At 42.7% G+C, this 18,716-nt stretch overlaps 2 protein-coding genes across 3 annotated transcripts; both read right to left on the bottom strand.

Annotated features, from left to right (window-relative positions):
- Window positions 1-1,615: 1,615 nt before the first annotated feature.
- LOC118209352 (extracellular calcium-sensing receptor-like) lies at window positions 1,616-8,587 on the bottom strand. Its single transcript, XM_035384598.1, has 6 exons — window positions 8,337-8,587; window positions 7,784-8,075; window positions 6,703-7,521; window positions 5,764-5,991; window positions 4,582-4,705; window positions 1,616-2,949 (listed from the first exon to the last, which is right to left on the bottom strand). The coding sequence occupies exons 1-6, from the start codon at window positions 8,552-8,554 to the stop codon at window positions 2,066-2,068; spliced, it is 2,565 nt and encodes an 854-aa protein (XP_035240489.1). The 5' UTR covers window positions 8,555-8,587; the 3' UTR covers window positions 1,616-2,065.
- A 1,846-nt stretch (window positions 8,588-10,433) lies between these two features.
- LOC118209336 (extracellular calcium-sensing receptor-like) lies at window positions 10,434-18,478 on the bottom strand. Of its 2 annotated transcripts, none has more exons than XM_035384577.1 (6): window positions 18,213-18,478; window positions 17,670-17,997; window positions 16,590-17,411; window positions 14,895-15,122; window positions 13,740-13,863; window positions 10,434-11,624 (listed from the first exon to the last, which is right to left on the bottom strand). In XM_035384577.1, exons 1-6 carry the CDS (start codon window positions 18,428-18,430, stop codon window positions 10,732-10,734), a joined length of 2,613 nt encoding a protein of 870 aa, XP_035240468.1. In that variant the 5' UTR covers window positions 18,431-18,478; the 3' UTR covers window positions 10,434-10,731. The 2 variants fall into 2 exon arrangements, with proteins under 2 accessions (XP_035240468.1, XP_035240469.1); XM_035384578.1 differs by having other exon boundaries at window positions 17,670-17,961.
- Window positions 18,479-18,716: the final 238 nt, after the last annotated feature.

The following is an 18,716-nucleotide window of genomic DNA, read 5'->3' as shown; positions in this document are numbered from 1 at the left end:
ATACAGATGAAGCCAAGCTCTGTTGCAGAATAAGGTTTAGCGTGCAATGTAGTCCAACCAATCATCTTTTCCAGAGAACACCTATGATCAAAACTACCAGACTGTGTTCCTGAGCATGTATCACAAATGAGATTTTAAAGATTTTCAAACAATGTGTGCTTCTTAAATGCATTTTACATTTTCAATATTTAGCCTAAGACTGTCACTCAAAACTGAATGAATGGAGCTGTAGGTATACACACTATAACTCTCCTCTGAGCTCTCTGTGGGGTCCCAGGGAGGTGCAGGTGCAGTCTCAGTACAGCATTAGGGGAGATGAGTCCCTCAGCGGCGTGAAGCAGCAGCGCTCTACTGGCTGTCTCTACAGCAGCCACACACTGCCTTAATGAGCTGTTCCCAAACATGAGCACCACTTATTACACAAAGCAACCCTTAATGACTCATTAACCTTCATGTTTAGTAGCGCTACTGAGAGCCTTTTTCTGCTCTGTGCAGCAGGCAGGGAGAGAGGGAGCTCTGTGTATGATTGTCAAGCACTACCATTAATGCACTATTTTGTAAAACAGAACCCTTTCCAGCCCACTCGCACCTCCTTTTTTTCCATTTGCTGACCATGTCCAGAAAGAAAATCTATATTAATATAAAATGTATAGAGCATCTTTGCAATCAGGAAATCTGACATTTGTTCTTTGGATATTATATTCTCTCGAATTCAATAAAGAACGACTCTATTTCTGTTACTTCAGAATGGCTGCCCTTTGGCCCAGTCAGGCAGAAGCCTTTCATAGTAACAATAAGATCTCTCCTAAAATTAGTATCTTGTGTGCAAAAGTTGAATGGATTTTATACAGTTATACAACTGCCCGAGCCATCTCCACCAGACCTCTACATCATCCCACCCCAGGGAGTGGGGCTGGGCTCATGGCCATCACTATAAAGAGGAGCTCCCAGCAGCAGCTGCAGGACTGCTGTCCTGTCTCTAGACAGGACCCCCTACCAGCCCTTATGAGCGAAGGGTGATATCACTCTTAGGGGGTACTTCTCCCTTCATGACTCAGTTCTGCAACCTGACTTGTCCTTTACCTGCAAACCTCTGACCCAACACTGCATGGAGTGAGTGAGAGCACGACCGCTGCAATTAGGGACTTAAATCAAATGCAGTGAATATTTGCAACATTTAGCCCTGGATTGTTACTCTAGTGCAAAACTGAATGGATGGAGCTGTAGGTAGGTGTGCACTATAACTCTTTTCTGAGCTCTCTGTAGACTCCCAGTGAGGCGCAGGTACAGTCTCAGGGTTTTCCCTCAGTGGGCTGAAGTAGCAGCACTGTACTGGCTGTCTACCCAGCAGCAAGCCACTCAGTGGTGATTGTTTCCCCTCCAGGGCTGATATCATCATGAAGGCCCATGACCATTGTCCAGGGCTTCTGACAACACACTTATGTCTGCAGCCTGCAGAGTGGAAACTCTTATCTAATATAATTCCATTGAGAAATGGAAACCTCAGAGAGGGACAAGGGGATGTGATGGTGACTGAATTCACATGTGTGGGGTGGAACCACAGTGCTGCTCAGATGAGAGGGGTTCCCACACTGAGCAAAGAAAATATGCCCTCTGCTGCTTCTATTCTGTGATAGTAGAATGACAAGGAACATAAATGTGAGTTGCTTCATGGTTTAAAACAAAGAAGTCATGTTTCATTTTTAGCAGTTTGTTTCCTGGAATAATTTATAATTTATTACATGATTTATTACTGAATATGTTGCATTTCATATTATAATATTTAAATGGTTTATGGTTTAATGATTACATATTGTATTCTTTAAAAGACAACTGTGTGTAGGGAAGGACTAGAACAAAGATATAGAACATATTCAAATGACTACATATTGATTACAAATCAATACATTTTCTGTATTTACTTAATATGAAGCTTTAAAATGCCTTCCAGCTTAAGCTCTGGAAGTTGACTGGTTCTTTTAACCAACATCTAAATAAAAGTAGACAGACATTCTGACTAGAATATTACTCACACACATTAAATGCAATCTAATGTTTATGACATTTATTTGGCCATCATTTTCTTCTTGGTATTTTTATCGGGTCTCAGTAAGATTATATAACACTTGGGAGCAAAGATGCAGAGGAGTAGTCCATAGCTGGAGGCCAAGATGGCAAATATCTCCACAGCAACTGTATATTTCCCTGGGGAGCTGATGTAAGCAGGGACAAAGGTGATCCAGACAGCACAGAAGATGAGCATGCTGAAGGTAATGAACTTGGCCTCATTGAAGTTGTCTGGGAGCTTCCTGGCTAAAAAGGCCAGCAGGAAGCAGGTGGCTGCCAGCAGGCCGATGTAGCCCAGGACACAGGCAAATCCAGCCCCTGAGCCCACATCACACTCAAGGATGATCTTGGCACTCCTCCCCTGTATCTCGGCTGGGATGGGCGGTGAGAGAACCAGCCACAGCACACAGATGAGCACCTGGACAGAGGTGCAGAGGGAGATGGCCAGTCTCTGCTGCACCGGGCCAAAGTACCGCATGATGTTGCTGCCAGGGACTGAGGCACGGAAGGCCACCAGCACCACCACCGTCCTGCTGAGGACACAGGAAATGCAGAGCACAAAACTGATCCCAAACAGCGTGTGGCGCAACATACAGGACCAGAGAGAGGGGCGACCAATGAAGGCCAGTGCACACAGGAAGCAGAGAGAGAGTGCCAGCAGCAGCATGAAGCTCAGCTCTGCATTGTTTGCCTTAACAAGAGGTGTGTCCTGGTGGAAAAAGAAGGTGGTAATGACACAGCCTGTGAGGGCCACCCCAGAGACTGAAAGAGCAGCAAGAATGATCCCCATGGTCTCCTGGAAGGACAGGAACTCCACCTCTTTTGGAATGCAGGTTGTTCGAGCAGCATTTGACCAGAATCGATCTGGGCACTTCTGGCACTCTGTTGAACCAGAAAAAAAGGATGTAAACCAATAAGTCAAGACCAACACAGTTAACAGGGAAGTTTACAAATGCATCTGACCAAACTCATACTTTGGATGCATATAGTATAAGAGCTACAAAATGAGATTTAATTTGTTGAGTAAATATTTCTGGAGATATGGCTAAATATTGTGTTTTCGCAAGTATGCAAGTATAACAATGCTTGCTATCAGTGCTTGATATAATTTTCAGTAGGGTTGATTATGATACTGTTTAAAATAAACAACAAATTATAATTTGAAAAGACTCATATCACAAGTTTTCCTTTTTCTTTCTTCCACTTTACCAGTTAACTTTGGGGCTTTATTGTGTGGACAGAAGTTAATGTTCTTGTTATTTCTGTAGGAAACCCTGAAAAGTGCCAAACTCTCAGTTCTGGATTGATATGGGGCATGCCGCCCCAGCAAGCAGTAACTTGGCAGGATGGCATACTTGCCATCCCAATAAGATACTGACTTAGTTTGCGAAAGATAGCATGCTCAATGGCCAGGTAGGAAACTAATCATATCCTTGAACATGGTACTTAACTTGCATTGCGTTAACTTGCAAGCTGTGTAAGCTGCTCTAGGTAAGAGTGTCTACTACATGTCTGTAATGTAAGGTGTGCTCCTAGATTTTGCTAGCTCTCAACTGTTTACTTCTGGCCAGTTAGCTACCCCACAATATGTTGATTATGAATGCTTGGAGGAATATTTCTGCCTGCTGTCTCTTTTGCCTGACCCCAAACTAATTTGCATCTGATTCTTAGAGAACTGATGGACCTGCTGTATATCCAAGTTGGAGACAATTGTTGTTTTCCTGCTGACGTTTGTCAAGTTGGACATACGGCAGAAGTCCATACTGTCTGAATTGTTGGTGGAGTTGATTCAAGGTGTTTGTGCCCATGCTGTATAAGAAAATACTGTGTCATTATTTAGGAAATGAAACAGAACCTACTTCAGGCTATATTTAAGAGATTGATTTGGTACCTATGTTTAGCCTAGATTCAGAACATGCATGTAGTGAGCTGCCCGTTTGCCTCGGCAACAATAAACACAGAGCTGCACAGCTGTTCTGGCTTCTGATTTAGGCTGGAAACATACTTGCATTTTCTTGCGCTAAGTGCACGTGAAGTGGCTGCATCCAATGTGACGACATTGTTCTCACACTCGCCTGCTTACTTTCTCTCTGACTGGAAGTATAAAAGGTATATCCACTAGGGGGTAGATCACGGTATCCCTTCTAATGATCCCGCCATCCTTCCTCACTTCCTGGCGTCAGTCACGTCACTAGGCATAAAATGAATACTGTCACTGTGGTTTATGCGGGTATTGCACCTTCCAGACGCGTAGCGTTAAAAGTAGAGGACGTGCACAAAGGACGCTCTGAATGACTGCAGAATATGCATGACAGCCATATTGTGTATGCGTTCACATAATTAAAATCAAGTATGTTTACAGCCTTAACCAACAACCTTCTTTAGTTAACCAGGTAAGAAGTGTATGAAGTGATTTTGGCTGCAGTCATTAACCACTACAGTGAGTATTAAACAGAAAATGAAACAACGCTAATTTGTTATACACAATGAAACAAGGTTTATGATTAATAGTACCAGAGGTGTTGCTGAACTCTCCTTCTGCACACGGTAAGCAGTCAAAGCAGCAGATGGGCTTTCCTTTCTGCACAGCCTTCCGAGTGCCTGGGGGACAAGGCATGCTGCAGACAGACACAGGCACCTGGATGCATCCAAGACAACATACAGAGCATCACTCTAACTCTGTGCCATCACTGAAAAGCAGTTTACACCCTCAGCATCACAGCACCTTTCATTATCCTGTATTCCAACATATTAAAATGACCTCTTAACACTTAACATATTTGTGTACATTTCAGTGAACCATGCACTAAATCACACACATGCACCATCATTCCTTGCTGATATCTCACCAATGCAGTGACAATTCTCAAAATTGGTTCAATACAAGCATGACATATAAAGACACACACACAAACACACACATACTGTAGCAAAATTTCTAAGTCTGTCAGCTATATCTGCTATATCTATAAATAACTAGCTACTGTATATCTGCCAATGAGAAGTAGGCCTACTGCATGGGACTTTGTACTGGTGTTCTTACAATCAACAAAGCCATGTCAAGCAAGGATAGTGACACTGTTTATTCTATTAATTGAATACATGTTCAAATTTCCCTCACAAAATGCAGCGCTAATATATTTTATGTGTAATGTCTCATATATGTGCAAACTTTGTTGAGAGGGCAGATTCAGTAATGCATTGAATTAAGATGTCAATCTGTGCTTTATCTGGAAATTTTGCTGCTTTTGTTCACACTACCGCCGAGTCTGAATATTTTTGTAAATAGGTCCTAGGTTCTGAACTTCTTACGCATAATATCAACTCCGGCTCTGTTCACACATGCTGCAGACAGCGAAAATTGAAAGAACATTTACGAGTTAAGCTGCATAGGTGAAAGGGGCTTCGGAAAACCTGCAGGGTAATGAACGAGCTGGCCTTTACACTGGGAACAGCAGCACAAGGTTGGCCCTCAGAACTGCCTCCAATACTGTCTTTATGGGTGCCATCAGCCAGTGGGCCAGAGACCGCACTCATTAGCATAGCCCTGTGGGCTTTACAGAGGGAGAAATGCTAAGAATCTGAGTATAAATAACACAGATTTAGAACATGTGATTATGAGTACACCAGTCCAAAAATTCCACAGAAGCTCCTCTGGATAAGTTTATGGCATGCTAAATTCACGGTTCACTTTACCTCTTTCTGGCCACCACCCCAGACGACTCTTTTCACATCGATGTCAAATTTGCTGTGAAATCCGTCCACAGAGTCAAACTGTCCCACCTTGACGAACTTCACTGTCCCTTGTGCCCAAACTTGCCAATTCATGATGTCATAAGCAGCTGAGGGTTCCCCTTTCTCATTGAATTGTGTAACCTCCCCCAGAGGAGTGGTGAAGTTGACAGTGCTGAGGTAGTGGAGAATCTTCCAGGATTTTCAACAATATTTAACAAAATTAAACACAGGGTGATGACAAATGAAAACTGTTAACAGTGAATGTTTGGCACTTCTAAACTATTATCGCACTATCAAATGCAAATTAAATTATATAGAATTAACAATAAATATTGAGCACACTACAGTACTTGGATGGGAGACCACCTGGAAAGACTAAGTTGCTGCAAGTAGTGGTGTCAGCAACCTACTCTATGAGTGAATAATCCTCAATGCCCCAGTACAGTGATGGGGACCGTGTGCCGTAGGAGACACCGCCTTGCGGATAAGACTTTAAACCAAAGTCCTGACTCACTGTGATTATCAAAGATGCCTTGGCATTCATCGCTAAAAGTAAGGGGTTCTCCGGTGTCCTGGTTAAATTCCTCACTTGCTCTCTCTCTCAACATTGTTCTCCCTCTCACACACACTCACAAACATCTATGATTTTTCTATACAAAATCCTAACATCTACTCTTCATAAATTCCTCTTGAACTATCAATATATATGAAGGAATGTTGTTTATCATCACCTTTTTATCATCACCTATCATCACCATTTTAGACTATATTTTGCAAACAGAGAGTATGCTTCATGTATAAGCTATTTATGCATTATTCATAAGCTATTAAAATTATTTTATAGTTTTGCCCAATTTGTTATTGGATTCTGATGCTGTATGTTTCTGTCCTTACTCTTACCTGCCAGGGCTGGAGGTTGGTGACATCTGGACAATCCCCATTTTCAAAGGGGCCATGTCCTGGTTGGCAGGACAGCATGTTGTGAATGGCATGTGCGATGGCATACACAGCCTTGTACACACCATAAGTGATTCTCTGCTCTGTGACATCAGAATAAAAGCTCTCAACATCGTCCAAGGTTTCAGACCCTGTGCACTGGGGCCGGGCTGATGAAGAGGAGCTGGAATCATTCCTGAAAGAACATCTGAAAATTACCTCCCAGAATTCGTGCAGGAAGGGGTCAGTGGGCATATCCTTGGACTGAAATCCAGTGAGAAAACTGAAACCCTGAATGTTTCCTTTGCGCAATGCAATTCCTATAGTGCCTCTCAGTGAGGGCAGGTTTTGTGGAGAAGCGACAAGTCTGGAAGTAATCCAGGACTCTGTGGCAATCCACTGCTTGTCAGTGATGTTCTGTCTCACCACTTCCCTTAGCAGGGCATTCATGTCTGTGGCAAGGGCAAAAGTGATGATGACTTTGGCGGTGGAATGCCTGAGTGTTTCCACGATGCGCGGGATACTCTTCTCCAAGTTGACCTTGGGGATGACCTCAGAAAAGGCCACACACACCTGAGAGTTCTGCAGCTCCTCCAGCAGAAGCTGGATCCCAGACCTGCCGTAGTCATCATCTCCCATCACGATGCCCACCCAGGTCCAGCCAAAGAGGCGCAGGATGCGTGCAATGGCTCGGGCCTGAAAGGCATCGCTGGGAACAGTGCGGAAGAATGTTGGATACTTTTGGCGGTCTCCAAGGCAAGCGCATGTGGCAGAGTGGCTCACCTGGGGAGCACACAGATCACACACCAGCCTGTCAGCTTAATGCTTCTGACACATCCAGTTTATCTCTGGGAAACATTAAACAGAAAGCAAACACAGCATCATAAACTGTCATTGAAATACACAGGAGAGGCATTTTTAAAATCTATTTAGCATCTACACTTAATGACTCTCTCTGAGTGCATTTAGGCATTAGGAAAAATAGGAGTCATAATGAGTTTCTTTAATGATCACTGATTTGCTGCTGTGCTGTTCCATTGCGCACCATGGGGATGCTGAAGACTCCCAGTGTACGAGCGATCACGATGGATGATGAGGAGCGGCCATCACCGAGGATGACAGGCACCTTGGGAGTGCGGCCGCACCTGGAGCTTGTAACAACAGGGTCCTTCCCGGTTACCAGCCCCAGTGCAGCGCTTAATGTTGTTCTCTCTGCAAGACAGGTGTCAGCCACGGCATACCCCAGGGTGAGATTGGGCAGCAACTGGGGGTTTCTGTTTATCTCTTCCACTGCTAAGATCATGGTCTGCATATAATAGTACGCGTTCAAAAAAAAGCTGAGAGAGAAAAAAGAAAGAGAGAAATTGAAATGCTTAAGTGAAAGGCAGAGCTAAAAAAATAGAGTGATATTTCCCTGTGGATGCTTGTGTAACTCTTACAAATACATCTCTGTCCATTGTTTGTGATGTATTGCAGACAAGCACACATACACACATTCATACACTGTAAGTAAAGTATTCTCAGGTATATACAGGCATATATTCAGAGAAAGAGATGTTGACACAGACACAGGAAGATATTCATAGTTATGCACTCACTTCTGACAACTCGCAGGTGCTGCTCGCTGTGTGAAGTCCAGGTTGGGCTCAGGTGGCTCTGAATGAATAAAGAACAGTCCTCCAATGATCACGTCACCCTCCTTATACACACTCTGATAGAACGGAGTCTCCAGAAGCCTGCAAGAGGAGTCTGCCAACCCATACACAACTCCAAGGACTAACAGTACCCACGTCTGTAACCAGGTGAGAACACCCATCTCTTGCAGAAGAGAGAGGCAAGAGGGACAAAATGATGGGAGAGAGGGATCTGAGTTCTCCCACTAAACAAGAAAGAGGCTTCTTTATGTAGTTCTCAGTCTGCCCACTCTACAAAAGCAAAAAAAAAAAAAACTATTGTGTAAGCACAGTAATTGAGAAAACCCTGGTGGAGCAGATAGTTAATGGTTGGGACCTCAACCCTAAGGGAAAGAACTAAACCATCTTGTTTTTTATCTGGAGGTAATTATTTCAGAAGACCCTGGAGTCTGGTACTGACACTCCCTCTCTAATGTGCTCTGAGTGCTGTTTGTCTTCAACACGTTTTTTCCACAGCAGGCCCCTCACATCTCCCCTGTGTTCCCTTACAGAATTTCATCATTAAGTGTCACAGACAGGATGGTGAAGTCCAGTAACAGGAAGAGAGATGTGATAAAAACAACCCCAGAAAAATGAGTGTTACGGACACATGAACTATTCAATTTAAGCTGAGCTTAACCCTTTAGCGCACAAGTCAATCCTTTCCCATTTAGGGGGTACCCTATTTAAAGCTTTATAACTACAGATGTGAACACCACATAGACTTATAAAAAGGCTTATATGAAGCAAGACAGTTGTACCATTTACAATACTAACTTAGATTAATTTATATTCATATATAAACTAATAATTGCACCTTAGGAATGTCTCTCCGCTGTATCTAACTTGGCAATAACCAATGAAGCAATGGATTGAGGTTGGCTGACTGAACGTGTGTGCCATCTTCTACTGTACATCATCACTGAATTCAAGATGACTAAAAAATGTTAAGAAAGGTTGTTATGCACTTTTGAACTTCTCTGACACACTGCTGACAGACACACTTCTGACAGACAATCTCAGCTGCTCATGCTTGAGAAATTGTATTATGTCACTTATCCAATTTGTGAGGAGTAGTTGTCGGTTCCCATTGGATCAAAATTAGTCTTCTGGCGAGAAGGGTGGCAAAGGTCATGCAGCAGAACTGTATAGCACTTACTGAAGTCTTACTGGGACCAAAGAAGATCATGAGCGGGTCTGGGTCAATACTGGTCCCAGTCATTTCGTATAAAATTTTGAATTTTTGCCCATTCCTCCTGACAGAACTAGTGTAACTCAGACAGGTTTGTGGGCCTCCTTGCTTGGACACGCTTTTTCAGTTCAGTCCACACATTTTCTATGAGATGCAGTTAGGGCTTTGTGATGGCCACTCCAATACTTTCACTTTGTTGTCTTTAAGCCATTTTGTTACAACTTTGGAAGTATGCTTAGGATCATTGTAGCCAGATTGCCCTCCCAGTCGGGCTATTTTTTATGTCATCATTCAGTGAAAAATGGCATTGTTGCAGTTTGTCATATGTTTTACTATTTTTTGTTATATTGGGCAAGTTTTTAGCCTCTTCTTTCAGCTAGTCATTTACATTCCTTGGTGCAGTTACACTCAGTGGTGATTGTTTCCCCCCCAGGGCTGATATCATCATGAAGGCCCACAAGGCCACTTGACAAAGCCCAGGGCTTTTGACATCTCACACTTCTGTCTGCAGCCTGCAGAGTGGAAACTCTATCTAACAAAAGTCCATTAAGCAATGCAAATATGAATCTAAGAGAGGGACAGAGAGATGTGATGGTGACTGAATTTACATGTGTAGGGTGGAATCACAGTGCTGCTCAGATGAGAGGGGGGTTCCCACACTGAGCAAACAAAGGTTGCCCACTGCTGCTTCTATTATGTGATGGTGAAATTACAAGGAACAGAAATGTGAGCTACTTCATGGTCAAAAAAGAAGTCATGTTTTATTTTAACAGTTTGTTTCCTCAAACAATTTATAATTTATTACATTATTTATTACTGAATATGTTGTATTTCATATTATAATATTTAAATGGCTTATGGTTTAATGATTAAATATTTTATTCTGTAAAAGACAACTGTGTGTAGGGAAGGACTAGAACAAAGATATAGAACATATTCAAATGACTACATATTGATTACAAATGAATACATTTTCTGTATTTACGTAATATGAGGCTTTAAACTGCCTTCCAGCTTCAGCTCTGGAAGTTGGCTGGTTCTTTTAACCAGCATCTAAATAAAAGTAGACATATATTCTGTCTAGAATATTACTCACACACATTAAATGCAATCTAATGTTTATGACATTTATTTGGCCATCATTTTCTTCTTGGTATTTTTATCGGGTCTCAGTAAGATTATATAACACTTGGGAGCAAAGATGCAGAGGAGAAGTCCATAGCTGGAGGCCAAGATGGCAAATATCTCCACAGCAACTGTATATTTCCCCGGGGAGCTGACATACGCAGGAATGAAGGTGATCCATACAGCGCAGAAGATGAGCATGCTGAAGGTGATGAACTTGGCCTCATTGAAGTTGTCTGGGAGCTTCCTGGCTAAAAAGGCCAGCAGGAAGCAGGTGGCTGCCAGCAGGCCAATGTAGCCCAGGACACAGGCAAATCCAGCCCCTGAGCCCACATCACACTCAAGGATGATCTTGGCACTCCTCCCCTGTATCTCGGCTGGGATGGGCGGTGAGAGAACCAGCCACAGCACACAGATGAGCACCTGGACAGAGGTGCAGAGGGAGATGGCCAGTCTCTGCTGCACCGGGCCAAAGTACTGCATGATGTTGCTGCCAGGGACTGAGGCACGGAAGGCCACCAGCACCACCACCGTCCTGCTGAGGACACAGGAAATGCAGAGCACAAAGCTGATCCCAAACAGCGTGTGGCGCAACATACAGGACCAGAGAGAGGGGCGACCAATGAAGGCCAGTGCACACAGGAAGCAGAGAGAGAGTGACAGCAGCAGCAGGAAGCTCAACTCTGCATTGTTTGCCTTAACAAGGGGTGTATCCCAGTGAAAAAAGTAGGTGGTAATGACACAGCCTGTGAGGACCACCCCAGAGACAGAAAGAGCAGCAAGAATGATCCCCATGGTCTCCTGGAAGGACAGGAACTCCACCTCTTTTGGAATGCAGGTTGTTCGAGCAGCATTCGACCAGAATCGATCTGGGCACTTCTGGCACTCTGTTGAACCTTAAAAATTATGCAAACAAACATCTAAGGTAAGATCTACACAAACCTCTAAGTCAAGTCCAAGAGTTAACAAGGAAGTTTAGAAATACATGTGTCGAGAACACACTTTGGACACATTCAGAATCAGAGCTACAAAATGAGATATCATTTGTTGAGACTGAATAAATATTTCTGGAGCTATGACTGAATGTTGTGTTTTTTGCAAAGCAGTTTTGAGAAAACTGACGTTAAAAGATTTTGTTGGGAATATTGCCCATTCTCATAAAATACACCCTTAAACCCAAAACTATTGTATGAAAATTATTATATTTGTGTAGTCCCCGACACAGTGCTTGTCATTATTTTCAATAGGTTTGATTAGGATCGTTTTTAAAGTAAACTATACATTGAAATGAATAAGAAAAAAACATATCATAAGTTTATACTGAGATTTAACTCTAAAACCTAAACACATTAGCAACAGCTCTTCCCTCTGAAATATAACAATACCACTTCCCCTGGGTTGCAGTCAGGGTTCAAATTGTAATCTGAGCTTTGTGGAAGTCTCTAAAATAACTAACGTTAGGTGTAAAAAGCTGACACATAAAGTAGTTCAAACTCAATTGAGCTTTATTGGGGAACATTCAATACGGAAATCAGACATTCGCTCAGTTCGATTCAAAATGGTGAACAGGGGAGAAGCCCCTCAAACTCCTCCTTTGTCTCACCCACGGTGGCACACCACACAAACAACCAAAGACAACAAAACACAAATCAAACAACACAGACACGTTTGTACAAGACAGTAATCACGCTATTTACAACATTTACAGGGCAACAGTCCCGCACGAACCCGATAAAGTGTCCCGTGCGCAGGGCATGCTGAGAGCTGCCGGCAGCATGGTAGCTAGTCTATACTACTACTGTCTATTCAATATATTATAAAGATAATGTTGGCTGATACATGTAGTGGCTTCTTCTTCCAAATACGTTTGAACGTTTGTGGCTCACGTGCTCTCAACAGGAACAGGCATAGTTCGTGCAATATTCTACTGCGCACCATGGTGGCTTGGTGGTGAAGTGCAGCCATACTGTCATTCACGAGAGAATATGGTGCGTTTAGTTCTTTTGGAAAACATTTAGCCTTTTAGCCTATTTATCTCGTTAACCTAAATAATACTCATTACATTGAAAAATGCATTATTTGTGATTGATTAAAATAATGTTTGTTGTTAATGTATTAGCGACCCCCACAGATGATGATTTTACTGCTTCCATGGGAGCTCAGACCCCTCCTTATGGGAGCTCAGCTCCCACTGGCTCCCACATAACTCGAACCCTGGTCGCAGTGTAGTATGATGGATAAATTACCTACATTGTAACCTAAAGTTGCATGTTAAATTTCCAGGTCCCTAATTATATCATTGAGCAAAGTGCGTAACTTGATCTGCATCAGTTTATAAGCTGTGTATGTCGCTCTGGATAAGAGCGTCTGTTAAATGCCTCTAATGAAAAGAGTACTCCTAAATTTTGATAGCTATCATCAACAGCCCCTTACTTCCAATGAGTTACTATCCCACAATCCCTTGCATACAAATGCTTGGAGGAAAATGGCTGCCTTCTCTCTCTTTTGCCGCATTGGGTCACATATGTTGAGGGATATTAAACATGTATTAAGTGATTTTCGCTCCAGTAATTGAACAAAACATTGAGCGTTAAACAGAAAAGGAAACAACACTTATTTGTTGTGCACAATGAAACATGGCTTTAATGCATTTTTTTTAACTTGTACTAAAGAACAGCAAGACAAACAGATAGCCAGTCCTGGCTGACAGGTCATTAGCACATATATTTGCCTTGCACACCCTGGCTAGATGTCACAAGCATTTGTATTCACAGGAATGGGACAGCCTGTATGACACACTGGCCACCCTGCTCACCCAATATGAAACAAACAGGCTGAACATAAACATGTCAGTCTGAAAGTTGTCTTTGTTCATTAAAAATGGCAGCTGTAACCATTTGTTGAGACCTTAAAGCTTTTTGGTATCGTATATCATCTTTGCTTTGTGCAAGTGTTGCAAATAATGGTGCTTGCTCATCATCATGGTTAAAAGAGGGAATGGTTAATAGTACCAGTGGTGTTGCTGATCTCTCCTTCTGCACATGGTAAGCAGTCAAAGCAGCAGATGGGCTTTCCTTTCTGCACAGCCTTGCGAGTGCCTGGGGAACAGGACATGCTGCAGACGGACACAGGCACCTGTATGCATCCAAGACAACATAGAGAGCATCACTCTAACTTCATGCATCACTCAAAAGCATCTTATACTCTCAACATCACAACACTTTCATCACACTGTGTTCTGACATACTGAAATTACCTTTAGACACTTGTTACATTTCAGTGAACCATGCACTAAAAATGTGACAATTCTCTAAATAACTGGCTCAATAACATGTTTTGTAATGCTACAAAGCACTATTGGGACAGGGCATATATACACACACATACACACACATGCATGCATGCACACATACCAAAAATTCTGTTGCTGAAACAACTCTAAACTGATTTCAATCAACTCAGATAGGGGCACTTTACAGAGTTTATTTTTCAGAGTTGATTTTACCCAGAACATTTTGCAGAATGCACACATACACAATGGCAATAAAATGAAGCTGCTCAACGGCATTTGACCAGCAGGGTACTGGAAACACCCAATCACAAGTCCATGGGTGTGTTTAGCAGGGAACTGTCTTTGTTGCTAATTTTGTTATATCTGGGCAGTGTTGGTGTTAATAACTCATACCAGCTGCCAGTGAAGGGTTGTACATGCAAACCTTCCCAGAATGCTCCCCTCCCAGTGGGCCTGTTTGCGCCATGCAGTGCTGCTAATAACCTTGACCCTTTCACACACGGGACCCCCAACATTGGGTTAGGTAGCAGTTTTCCCTGTTCACACACAGGTCTCACAGATGGAAAAATTCTGTCGAGTCTGTTTACACATGACATAACTGATAGATTAGGCAAGGCAAGATGTATACCCTCTGAAGTAATGCGGGACAGAAAATGTTAGGTAAGTTTGTCTTTAAAGGGCTGGCCTCAGAACTGAGTCTGACAGTTCTGTGGGCTCTATACTGCGCTCATCAGCATAGCTTTGTTGGCTTCAAGAGGGAAAATGCTAACAATCTGAGAATAAATAAACCAGATTTTTAACATGTGAAGTCTAAAAATGACATAGACGGCTCCCTGGCTAAATTTGTGGCATGCAAAACTCACGTTCGCTTTACCTCATTCTGGCCACCGCCCCAGACGACTCTTGTCACATTGATGTCAAACTTGCTGTGAGATCCATCCGCAGAATCAAACTCTCCCACCTTGACAAACTCCACCATCCCGTGCACCCCAACTTGCCAGTTAATGATGTCATAAGCAGCCGGTGGTTCAACGTTCTTGTCAAAGTGTATAGCTTCCCCCGCAGGTGTAGTGAAGTTGACATTGCGGAGGTAGTGGAGAATCTTCCAGGATGTTCAACAATGTAAACATAGGGAGAATAAAACCATAACAGTGAATGCTTAGCACTTCTAAACTATTAACGTACAGTCGTACCTCGGATATCCAAACCTCCGAGATCCAAAAAGTCCAGTCAACCAAACAGGGAGATATTTTGAATAGTATAATATACGTACTATTTCTGACGCTTTGTTTATGCCTTTGGTTTTCTTCCTGAAAATGAGTGCTACAAGTGTTGCTCGATTGTGTCACAATAAAGCTGGGTGGTATCATATAATTTTTAATTTTAGGCTACTGTGACAGTTTCAGCATCTCAGTGGATTTGTTAGGTGGATAATACTGGTGTTACCACCCATTTTTTTGGAAGTCAATTGTTGGATGTGATTTATGCAGTTTATAAAACCTGTATATCAGTTAACTCTGTGCTACCCTGCACCTTGTTAATGCCTGTTGATCAAATTTGCTTGTGCTGCTTTGCGTGATTTGATAGTTGCATCTCTTTCAATGGGATATCCCCCCATCATGTCCCTATGTCAACATGGTTATTTTGTCATGGTGCTGTATTAGCCATGCCACGTTTTCAGTAATAACTCAGTGTGGTATTGCCTGCCCACTGTGTTTTTCATCAGTCATATGTTTTTTTTTTCTTAAACAGGCAGGTGGTGATGGGGTGGGGAGCTCCATGTAGGCAGTAGTGGTTAATATAGCAGTCAAAAGCCACATACATCTCATAGAATGACTACTGCACAACTAAAAGAAGATACCTGTTAATTTTACCATTGTTTATAATTATATTTGGAAACATGGTCAAAAATAGGTTTTGAGACAGGCTACTCAGGAGGGAGAAGAGGAACAAAATTAACCTTTATTTTATTCTCACTGGTTCAGAAAAATAACAGAAACTTTTTAAAATTCTGCTTGGAGCACAAACAGATAGGAAAAAAAAAAAATCAGTTTTCTAGCCCTATCTACAATGTAGCTAATAAAATGCTATGGAATTAATAAAATCGGTCTTACACAGGAGTTAGTGGTCAATCCGGTAAATTAGGAGCAATGTTCAATAAATCACATTTCTCTTTCTTCGTTGTTATATGTGACATGCTTCAGTTTAGGCTGAACGAATTTTGAGAGTGTGATTGATCAGTAGTCACAGTCTTTTTGCAGGTTAGGTTATTTGATGCATAATTGGTCAAAATAAACAAAGTATAGCAAATTGGGGAAAATAACCAAGTTTCTATTCCAATTTTGGCATAAATCCTAAGCATAAGGGAACAGTTAATTATCTTAAAATTCTAATTAGGCCTGTTTCCGTTAACGACTTTTAAGCGAATACGTAGGTGAGTATATGAGTAGTAAACAGTGATGCTTCATTTATAAGCTATTTATGGCTTATTCATGAGCTATTAATAACATTATTTAAAATTTTGTTTATTGGGTGCTGCTTCTTAGTATGTTTCTGTACTTACTCTTACCTGCCAGGGCTGGAGGTTGGTGACATCTGGACACCCCCCATTTTCAAAGGGGCCATGTCCTGGTTGGCAGGACAGCATGTTGTGAATGGCATGTGCGATGGCATACACAGCCTTGTACACACTGTAAGTGGTTCTCTGCTGGGATATATCAGAATAAAAGCTCTCAACTTCACCTAAACTCTCAAACCCTGTGCACTGGGGCTTGGCTGACGGAGAGGGGCTGGAGTCATTCCTGAAAGAGCATCTAAAAATGAATTCCCAGAATTCTTTCACAAAGGGGTCAGAGGGTCTATCCTTGGGCCGAAACTCAGTGAGAAAATACCTGAGACCCTGAATGTTTCCCTTGCGCAAGGCAAGTCCTATAGTGCCTCTCAGTGAGGGCAGGTTTTGTGGAGAAGACATGGGTCTGGAGGTAATCCAGGACTCTGTGGCAATCCACTGCTTGTCAGTGATGTTCTGTCTCACAACCTCCATCAGCAGGACATGCATGTCAGGCGCAGTGGCAAAAGTGACAATGACTTTGGCTGTGGAATGCTTAAGAATTTCCATGATGCGCGGGATACTCTTCTCCAAGTTGACCTTGGGGATGACCTCAGAAAAGGCCACACACACCTGAGAGTTCTGCAGCTCCTCCAGCAGAAGCTGGATCCCAGACTTTCCGTAGTCATCATCTCCCATCACCACGCCCACCCAGGTCCAGCCAAAGAGGCGCAGGATGTGTGCAATGGCTCGTGCCTGAAAGGCATCGCTGGGCACAGTGCGGAAGAAGGTTGGGTATTTTTGGCGGTCTCCAAGGCAAGCGCATGTCGCAGCGTAGCTCACCTGAGGAAGCATAGAGATCACACATCAGCCTGTCAGCTTAATTCTTCTGACACACCCAGTTTATCTCCAGAAAACCTCAAACAGAAAACAAGCACAGCATTATACAATATCTTTAAAACACACCAGAGAGGCATATTTAAAAATGTATCTATTTTTGAATCACTGTCTCTGAGCACATTTGGGCATTACGAAGAGTAGGATTCATAATGGTTTTCTTTAATGATCACTAATTTGCTGCTGTGCTGTTCCATTGCGCACCGTGGGAATTCTGAAGACGCTCAGTGTGTGAGCGACCACGATGGATCCTGAGGAGGGACCATCGCCGACGATGACAGGCACCTTGGGAGTGCGGCCGCACCTGGAGCTTGTAACGACAGAGTCCTTCCCGGTTACCAGCCCCAGTGCAGCGCCTAACACTGTCCTCTCTTTGAAACACGTATCAGTCAGGGCATACCCCAGGGTGAGATTGGGCAGCAGCTGGGGGTTTCTGTTTATCTCCTCCACTGCAAAGATCATGGTCTGCATATAATAGTATGAGTTCAAAAAAAAGCTGAGAAAGAAAAAAGAAATATAGAAATGGGAAAGGCTTGAGGGAAAACAGAGTTAGAAAATCAGAGCTTGATAATTACCTATAGACGTTGGCATATGTTGAAAAATAAATTTTTGTACATGCTCTGTGAGTACACACATACACACAGACACACACATGCATACAATGCAAGTAAGGTATTTGCAGGTAGATACGGGCACATATTCACTGTTTGACACAAGACATTCATAGATTAATGGTTATGCACTCACTTCTGACACTGTGAAGGTGCTGCCTGCTGTGTGAAGTCCAGGTTTGGCTCAGGTGGCTGTAAATGAACAGGGAACAGTCCTCCAATGATCACGTCACCCTCCTTATACAAACTTTGATAGAACGGAGTCTCCAGAAGCCTACAAGAGGAGTCTGCCAAGCCACACACAACTCCAAGGACCAACAGCACCCACTGTTGTAACCAGGTACGAACACCCATCTCTTGCAGAAGAGAGAGGCAAGAGGAACAGAGAGATGGGGAGAGGGATCAAAGTTCTTTGACTGAACAAAAAAGATGCTTCTTTATGTAGTTCTCAGTCTACCCACTCTTCAAAAGCAAAAACAAAAAACAAACTAAAAAAATAAAAGTGCAGTGTAAGTGCAGTAATTGTGTAAACCCTGGTGGAGCCCAGTTAATGGTTGGAGCCTCAACCCAATGGGAAAGAACTAAACCACCTTGTTTTTTATCTGGAGGTAATTATTTCAGAAGACCCTGGAGTCTGGTA

This window comes from Anguilla anguilla, chromosome 12, assembly GCF_013347855.1.
Source record: "Anguilla anguilla isolate fAngAng1 chromosome 12, fAngAng1.pri, whole genome shotgun sequence".
NCBI classification, from domain to species: domain Eukaryota; kingdom Metazoa; phylum Chordata; class Actinopteri; order Anguilliformes; family Anguillidae; genus Anguilla; species Anguilla anguilla.
The sequence above is the reverse complement of the archived record's forward strand: the minus strand, read 5'-3'. Positions and strand labels throughout refer to the sequence as shown.